The sequence below is a fragment of the Platalea leucorodia genome (assembly GCF_965183815.1).
Source record: "Platalea leucorodia genome assembly, chromosome: 3".
Taxonomy (NCBI): domain Eukaryota; kingdom Metazoa; phylum Chordata; class Aves; order Pelecaniformes; family Threskiornithidae; genus Platalea; species Platalea leucorodia.
In genome coordinates, this window is record NC_138825.1 from 45244287 (window position 1) to 45253395 (window position 9109).

Genomic DNA, 9109 nt, shown 5'->3' on the forward strand with positions numbered 1-9109 from the left:
GAGGCTATTGCTGATGCATTGTATTTGCATAGTTTTACAACTATATTTTTAACTTTCTTTGTATGTTCTAATGTAGGATGAATAATGATCAACTATTATTAATTTAAAACTCTGAGAAATTACTTCACCTAAATTGTGATGGATTTTAGACTAAGACTGCAGCTTAATTCTCTAATTAATACTGTGTTAAAAACCTAGGTCAATTAAGAAGAGGTATATGTGATGAATGTACCCATCTGTGTGGGAGTTAATCAGGTTTTATATTTGTGGCTGGAAAAGTGACTTCTAATAACTGAAGAGCATCTACTTAATCACATGTCGTTTGTTAGGATTTTTGAGACATCTCCTGTTCTTAGAAGTGACTTGAGGTTGCTTAACTAAATTGTTGTTTAATGTGAATGGGATACAGATACATAACTCCTAGAGCATCTTTTTCAGCTCTCCTTTTTGCCATAGCTTAAATAACTGAGAGCTGAATAAATGCTGAGGGAAGGCAGGCAAAGGTAAGGGTGCAGATAAAAATAAGAGATTAGAGGAACTAAGCTGAAAATAAAAGATAAACATGAATGTGAAAAGGGGTACATGTGTTCTGGCACAAACAGTGCCATCTTTCAGAGAAGGATTTTTTTTCTTTTTTTAACTGATGTTCTGTGAAATATTTTTGTGAACACTTAAATATGCTAGATATGACGTAGCAAAATGTGGAAGTGAAAATCCTGAACAAGAAAGAAAAAAATAAAAAGCAAGGCTAATACTTGTTAAGTATTTAAATGTATTCAGGGTGCATCTGCACCTTCATCTTGAGGGTGTGTTGGGATAAACAAAATGTCTGGGTTTTAAACTCTTCATCTTGTGCAGCCTTTCCCTTGGGGTGTGGGTTTGTTCCTCCTTGATAGATTGCAGTTAGCTGTATTGGTAGTGCCGAGTTGGATTTTACCACTAGATTTTAATGCTTTGGACTATATTCCTTTTGACATCAAATCAATTTGTATTCTTTACCAGAAGATCATAAGGGCATCTGAAAACTCTTTAGTGTTACACGTGAAACATTTTCACAAGACCTCTGTGCTGAGAAGCGTAGCAGTAATTCTTTGGTATTCTAGAATTTCAGAACAATAGTCAATGCAGATCCTGAAAAAAGGTCTAATCAAGAGAGAGAAAGAGACTAGATTTATGGAAGTTTGGGATAGCACTGTATGTAGGTGATGAATATTGAGAGATAAGCATCAAGTGCCAAGAAAAACAAGTGTTAAAATCATAGAATACTAGATAAAAGATGTGTGCGATAAAATTACCAGAGGTTAATTTATTATCTGTTTCATTTGCTTTAGTGGTGCTCTTCTAATAACACTGCATTTGTTACATTGCAGACAATATTTTACACTCTTCCCCGCCTTTCGGAACTTGCTGAAGACGAGTGGATCTCACTCGCTAAATTTGACAGATTCACTGACGTTCCTTTGCCACCAACATATCAGTGGTATCATTCTCGAGCGGAACTTCTTGATCTGAAACCAAGTGACTGGTCTCAGCAAGACATGGGTAAAGTATAGCTAATCTATGTTAAATACAATTATTTGTATGTAGTAGCTGTATACACCTGTATTCAATCTGATCTTTACGTTATCCTGCTGAAGTAGCCTTGTATCTATGCGAGCAGGCTATGTGCCATAAAATAATAGTAGATGACTAATGGTGTATACAGTATTGCCATTTAGATAATCTTCTTTACTGAAGCAGTAGTTTCACTATGGTTTGCATCGCTGTATGACTAATACTTGTTTTTACAGGTTCAAATTCAGTTGAAACAGATAGCCAGACAGAATGGACTGATGTTCAGAAAAAGATTATACCCTGGAAGAACAGTACTCCTAGTTTAGACCTGGAAATGGTATTTCAGGATCGTGCTGCTAAACTCGGTAAATCAAACAGCAGACTGATTGTGGTGGCTTCGCTTATTGATAAACCTACCAATTTAGGAGGTAAGGTTGATTGCACATTTTTAAACTTTTATTTTAGACCTTAGAGTTTGCCTGGATAATAAGAATGAATTTCATCATATGTTGATAATTAGAAAATTATTTAAGTACTGTTCGGAGAAATAGATCATTATCCTGCAAAAAAATGGTAACCAAAGGAAATACTACCTGCTTCAGAAGAAGCGGTATTCTATAGTTACATTTTAAGGGGAAAAAAAAAAAAACACAACTTACACATAGCATGCATTAATTAAATAGAACTTTGCTGTAAGTCATGCTCAGTTCCTTCCTGTTTTTTATATTCTTTGTTACAGTTGAGTTTTTCAACTGTGTATACAATTAAAGGAAATAATTCACTTTTACATTTTTTTTTTTTTCTGTAACAACTAAGCCAGATCTTGTAGACCTACTAGTTTATGACTAGTTTATGACTGTTGGACAGGAAAGTGTCAGTTCCTGATACAATATTGTGCAAGCTGTGATATAATAAATTCTGCAAATACTTTATTGCATTGTGCTTGCTGCTGTCAGCAGTTTAAATATCTGCAGTGAGACTGTTAACAAAAAATAAGCCCACAAGCTGGTGCTGTCTGCATTGTAATGCTGTAATGTGTCATTTTCTCAAGCCTTTCATTTAACAGGGACTGGATTTAGAGCTTAAGCACGTGTGTGTGTCCATCCATCCCTGCCCAGGCTTTTACACTGGCCCATTACTTTGTGTAATTAGTATTGTAGAAGCACATTGTCAGACATAGTGCTTTTCTAATTTTTATCTTTCTGCTAAGTTACAAAACATTATTTTTTTTCTGGTAAATGACATGGAACAAGGTGTGACTTGGAACAGATGTAAGAAGCCCCTGAAACTGATTAAAAATAGAAGACTAAAGTAACCATTTCTCTTTTAGATTCTTTGTCCTTTTTCACTTGCTAAAATATTCTGGTTTGGTGTTTATTTTCTACACAAAAATGACTTTAATTCTTCTGTTTGCAGGTTTATGTCGTACAAGTGAAATATTTGGGGCATCTGCACTAGTTGTCGGCAGTCTGCACTATATACAGGATAAGCAGTTTCAGCATCTTAGTGTTTCTGCAGAGCAGTGGCTCCCCCTCGTTGAGGTGAATGGAAACATTTTAATGGCTAGAAGGTGTACTGTACATCTTCAGTTTATCAGATGCATAGTTCAGAGTCTTACTTCTTTTCTCTTGCAAAATGGACTTTTTATTTAACAGAAGCTTCTGCTGTTATCTCTGAGACTTCATCTTGAGTATTTTGGAATAAACTTTGGGTCAACCTCATAAAAAAGAATTTACAAAATACTTTTATTGCTGTGATAAACTGATTATGTGAGCTGTCATTGCTACATCTTACTCTGTGTTTTATAGTGGTGTGTTGGAATTTAATGTTTATTTATAAGAGCTGAACAACACTGCATTTCTCTTGCTTCGTCCATTGCTTTTGGTAACTTCATGGGGACAATGTTTGAGCTTGCTTGAAGCTAACTTGTGCCAAGCTTTTAGAACCTATTACCTAGCTTATAAAAATGAGGGTTTCAACCTATATGTTTAGTATTTGGTAGAAAATATGTTTGTGGTATTTTACAAGAATCTGTTTTTCAAGATCAGCTTTAAGTAATCTGAAAAATTCAGTGCAAATTCTTCATTTTTTTCCACAGTGTTTATTTTCAGCCTATTAAGGTTTTTTTCTGCAGAACAAGATAGCTGTAGTATGTTTTGCCTAGAACAGAATGCGGGTGGACATGTGCCGTGCCTAATCTCTGTACAGAATTGTACTGATCATAGAGTTTCTGTTGCATGAAGAAATTGGCATTTAATACAAATAAGCAGTTTAGAAGAGCGGGATGAAGACAACTAAGAAATTCTTCACTGCAAGCTATCACAAATTGTAATGCAGGCATGTAAGGCAACTCTACTTCAGTACTGGCCTGTTGTATTGTTTTGGGAAGGGATTCCAGGTCAAATAACAACTATGCACCTTGTCCCTATTCAAGAGCAATTCTTTTACATTCACATCTAAGGTTTGTAGCTGTCAGAAGCACAGGAAAGCCTTTGTTCATTGTATTCGTGGAGTACGTTTTTTGGCGTTACTTAACCTTTTGCGCCATTGCTGAAGAGCTTTTAAAATGGTAAGCTCTGTATATGGACAGAGTCTTTGGGGATAAAATTAATCTTTAAAACTGTCCAACTAAATTGATTTTTACAGTAACTTCCGAAATTTGCAAATGGCGGTATTTAAATATTTGTCTATTTCTCTCTACTTTTGATGGACAGGTGAAACCAGCTCAGCTTGTTGATTATTTACAGCAGAAAAAAACGGAAGGCTACACTATCATTGGTGTGGAGCAGACAGCTAAAAGTTTTGATCTTACAGAATATTGCTTCCCAGAGAAGTCACTGTTATTGCTGGGGTAAGGACACACGCTTTTTTGTATATCTACCTCTTGCAGTCCATCCCTTCTACTAGTCAGAGTTTGGTCACATGAAAACCAAGTGACACTGGTGAAGGTGGATTTAGAATGGGAAGTGATTATGGAAACAGCAGAGCTTGGCTTTGTGTGATAAGGAGTGGGAGGCATTGATACCTACTCCTGAACGATCCTTCTGCTCATACCTAATAACCTATCCATACGCTACAACTCCCTTTTTTTATGGGTGGGAGGTAGCAACAGCATGGATTGCAGTTTTCCGGGTGTGATAGAGATCTCCTCTGTTCACTTCAGTAGTATGGGACCCTGTACGTGTAGGCTGCGGTGAGCTCAGCAAGGAGGAGGGCTGCCTGTTTGCCCTGCTTAGCTCGGTGAGGAGGGCTGGAGCGGAGTGGCAGCATGCATAGCTGGGAGATGCTTGAAAAATAAAGGATGAGGGACAGGACGATGTAGCGAGCTTTTGCAGTACAAGCAGCGGCTGGGACGGCTTCAGAGAAAAGTACTAAGCAGTTCCTATCATCAGGCACGCCTCAGATGTGACAAAGAGGAGGCTACTTCAAGAAATCTAGAGGAAAGCGCCTAGAAATTGGAAAGCTACTGTAATTGCAGGGCCACTGAGTGAGACCAGGAGGAAGGGCCTGTCTCTGTCCTTTTAGGGCAAGTGGGCAGAAATACCTGTTTTTCAAACCTTTTTATATGTAGCTTGCCTTCAGAATGTAGTCCTCATCATCACTTTGTTATCTTCTAATTAAAAACATAGTTTTAATTACTGATAACCTTTGGTATCTTCTGGTGTGCTCATTCTGAAGAGGCGAAACATTGCCAGTTCAAGGCTTCCATCAGTCTTGACATTCCCTCATCCCAAGACCTCACTGAATGTGAAGCGGGCAGCTGAGCTTCCCTGCCGTGCCCGCAGCCTCATGCCCTGGTCATTTCCGCTGTAGCTGTTTATTTCGCTATATAAGGAGAGCTTCAAAATAAAGGCAGAGAGGGAGTCCTTCTGTTGGGTGTTCAGCTATTGCTGGACCAGTGAATTAAAGATGACGTGCTCTACCAGTTTTCCTACATCAAACATCTCCCATGTTTTCTTTGTATCTGTAATGTATTACTGCTTTTTTTTAAAAAAAAAAAAAAAAAAAATCATTTCTTGTCCTCACCAGTTAATATCGAGGGCAGATGCACCATTTGTCAAATGGCGTTTTGATGCTGTTGTGACTTTTGCATCTTCTGCTTTCTGGAACACCTATCTTTTCCCAGCTGTAAGTTGCCGTTTCTTCTCTACTAGAAATGAACATGAAGGAATCCCAGCAAACCTGATTCACCACCTGGATGTCTGTGTGGAAATTCCTCAGCAGGGTATTATTCGATCACTCAATGTTCACGTAAGTGGAGCTCTGCTGATCTGGGAGTACACAAGGCAACAAGTAATCAAGCAAAAACAACAAAAATAACTGCCAGGAGTTTTGTGCCTTATAGTACAGCTGGGTGACTTACTACGGTGCTACAACATGAAATTCTGAATAGATGAGATACAAACTCAGGGTGAATGAGCATTCTTAAGTTTTGCATGTTTTGTTCTCTGTAGTTCAGACTGATTTTTAAATGCCTTAATACTTCCTTAAATAAAACTGTTGCATTGGAAATAAATATTATTTATATTGTACGGGGTGTGTGTGATTTTTCTACTATTAGAACATCAGCACAGTACCATGAACAATCCTAACTAAAAGACAGGATTTTTACTGCAGTTACTTTGTGATGACCATGCTTGAATTTGAAGTGGTGCCTTCCTATAACGACAATCGAAACTTACTGTAGCCAAAGTAAACTATTTAATGCCTCCAGCACCTACATGTACTAGGTTATATAATTTTTGCAAGGTAAATTCACTTACATTATTAAAAATGGCCTGTGCTGCCCCTTGTTTAAATGCCTTCCCTGGTCAAGGTTACTAATCCTGCTGTAAACAGTCTGTATCTTTAATGGAGTTGCATCAGTAAGGTAATCAAAACCACTAAATTACACAAAAGGCCATAATGTGAGAATCGTGATAAGTAACTAACTGCTGTACTTCTAACAGAGGTACTGACTGAAAACTGTTACTGCTAATGTAAAAATTCCTACTGCTTATAAAAAATGAGTATATTCAAAATATACGTATCATATGCACAGGAGGCATTAAATCTTCTAATGCCTGCTGTTTTATAAACTGATGTCTGACTTAAACTGTATTTTAAAATACTTAGAAATACTTGGTAAATGACAAATACAAATTACATTATACCACCACCTCCTTACGACAAGGAGGGGAAGTTGGAATGGCTTTTTTTTTAAGGAAAAACTGTTTCACTTATTGAAAAACAATTTTATTGTTTTCTTTAGAATATGTACATTACACTTAAATAATCATTTATTCCTGTGAAACAATTTGACTAATTACACATTCAAAACCTTACATTTGTGAATAGCCCTGCACCATATTTCTTTGCCTTGTACTCATGACAAAGCTGTCCATAACCATCTTTTTTTCAGCAGACACAGGACACCTTGCAAGAAGAAAGGCAGCCTGCACTTCAGGCAGCAAGGCAGGTTACCGGTTCTTGAGCTCAAGCAGCTTCTGTTGCTTCCTCATGCTTCTTCCTTCCATAGTTACGCTCACTAGATTTCTTTTGAAAGCAGGGTACCTAAGACTTTCCAGCAGCTTCTGGAGGATGATACCCTTCTGTTTCAAGTTTTCTTTTATATTTTAAGAAGTCTCTTCTTTTATCAAAGTGTTTAACCTGTTTAAAAAGAGAAAAGATCTTGATTGGAAGAAACTAGCAGAGGAAGGGGCTTTGTGCATCACAGGACTAAGGAATAAACAGTCTTTGATCACTGAACTTAAGGAGGATTTTAACTGAATACGCTAGTTAGGAGTTTCTCACTCTGTTGAAGTAGAAGACTAGAGGTGGGTTGGGGTGTGTTTGTTTTTTCTGTTTTGTGGATGTGTTTATCATTTTGGAAGTGAACTCCAGTTTCCTGTCACAATCACTCCCATTACTTCTGCGGACATCTAATAGAAGTAGTCTATCACTTTGTTATTTTCACTGCTATGAACAGAGATTATTGGTAACACAAAGATAAATCCAGCAGCTTTTCTATGGTGTCACAGACTACGCGACCTCTGAATTCATTGCCTACAGCCACTGATGTGCATGGTGCAAAGCACTGGCAGATGAAACTACCGTCATTAGAGATGACATATGGCAGAACTGCAGTGTTCAAAGCATAAGTCAGTACAGCAGCTGTGAATGTACCTGGTTTTTTAACTGACTTCAGTCTACTAGCTCCAACAGGAACCGCTCAGCCCCCCAGACGCTACCATTACTAAAAGGCAACGCCTATTAAAAAAGTTAAGAATTGTAGCTTTATCTCAGGAAACTAAAAAGCACAACATGGATGAGTTACATGTAAGCAGACGGTTTACTGTGGAATTATACTGCGTGAAAAAGGGTACTTTTGTGCCCACGAAGGTATGAGGTGCCAGTCTTAAGACGCCATGCAACTGCAAGCCCTGTGTGTCACCTCCCTTCCGTACTGGCCTTTCTGCTTTAATACCAGTCGTTTCTGTGCCCTTCTAAAAGCTTCCAAGTATCTTTCAGAACTTTTTTTTAAATTATCTTAAACAATAAGCCTGTATACTTGTATAGTTGCGTATTTATCTGAAAGTTTGAGATCGTATTTTCTGTTCCCTTTATGCTATATACTTTATGCTGCTGTCCCTAGGGCCCGGGCCAGCCAGCGGCCCGCCCAGGAGCTGTCATTTCCCAGCCAGGCCGACGGCGGGCAAACCCAGTTACGTTCGGCAAGGGCGCGGGGTTATCGGGGAGAAAGCCTCGGCCCGCACACGTTCTGCAACCCGAGAGGCCGGAGCTGCCACCGCCAGCAAGGTAAGCGCAGCGGCTCGGGGATGCCGTAACGGACGGGCAAAGCAACGCCCTGTCCGCGGAGCAGCAGCTCCGGGAGGCCGAGCGCCGGCGGGAGGGCCCCCGCGGAGGGGCGGCGGCGGCGGCTCACCCACTGCTGCGGACACCGCGACTCGAAGGACAGCCGCAGCTTCTCGCACTTGGAGGCGTCGTCCCCGTGCCTGTCCATGCACTGCCAGAACTCGTCCCGGGCGCCCCAGCAGGCCTTCCTCTCCTCCATCGTCGGCGCCGACATCTTCGCCACCGACCTGCGCACAAACGGCCGTTGTGCCGCCGCGCCTCCCCGCTTCCACAGCGGGGCCCGGCGCCGCCCCGCCCGCGGTCCCAAGGCAGCGGGGGGGGGAGGGAGGGGGGGGGAGGCCCCGGGCCCGCACCGCACCGCACTCACCCGCCCGGCACGGCCTCGCGCGGCGAAGGTCACGGCCCCGGAAGCGGCGCGGCGCGTTCCCTAGTGCGCAGGCGCAGCCCCGCCGACCCTGGGTGCGATTGGCGGGCGGGCCGCTTGTCCCGCCCCCGCGCGCGGGGCCGCCGTCGCCATGGGGACGGAGCTGCCGCTGCCGGCCCGCCGCGGCCCCCGGCCCTCCCGTCCCCGGCCGTGCCCTCCGCAGGCCCGGCCGGGGCGCCTCTCCCCGCTGCGGCCTCCCAGGCGGGGAAGGGAGAGCGTGGCCTTGCGAAAGGCCAATGTAAAGCCCCAGAGCCCCTTGGTTTCGCTGGCGTGTAC

General features: G+C 41.6%; 2 protein-coding genes across 6 annotated transcripts in view; one reads left to right on the top strand and one right to left on the bottom strand.

Moving 5' to 3' along the window:
* Positions 1-6086, top strand: part of TARBP1 (tRNA guanosine 2 -O-methyltransferase TARBP1) — a gene marked incomplete at its 5' end in the record, with an annotated part of 39359 nt that extends 33273 nt beyond the window's left edge. For all 4 annotated transcript variants that reach the window (XM_082307258.1, XM_082307261.1, XM_082307259.1 and 1 more), the window contains 5 exons: positions 1371-1542; positions 1791-1982; positions 2971-3095; positions 4269-4405; positions 5709-6086. In XM_082307258.1, the coding sequence (XP_082163384.1) occupies positions 1371-1542; positions 1791-1982; positions 2971-3095; positions 4269-4405; positions 5709-5874 (792 nt within the window). In that variant the 3' untranslated portion in view covers positions 5875-6086. The remainder of the gene's footprint in view (positions 1-1370; positions 1543-1790; positions 1983-2970; positions 3096-4268; positions 4406-5708) is intronic.
* Positions 6087-6826: 740 nt separating this feature from the next.
* On the bottom strand, positions 6827-8830 carry COA6 (cytochrome c oxidase assembly factor 6). Of its 2 annotated transcripts, XM_082305994.1 has the most exons (3): positions 8777-8830; positions 8480-8636; positions 6827-7203 (listed from the first exon to the last, which is right to left on the bottom strand). In XM_082305994.1, the coding sequence occupies exons 2-3, from the start codon at positions 8621-8623 to the stop codon at positions 7108-7110; spliced, it is 240 nt and encodes a 79-aa protein (XP_082162120.1). In that variant the 5' UTR covers positions 8624-8636; positions 8777-8830; the 3' UTR covers positions 6827-7107. The 2 variants fall into 2 exon arrangements, with proteins under 2 accessions (XP_082162120.1, XP_082162121.1); XM_082305995.1 differs by lacking the exon at positions 8777-8830 and having other exon boundaries at positions 8480-8745.
* Between the last annotated feature and the right edge of the window lie 279 nt (positions 8831-9109).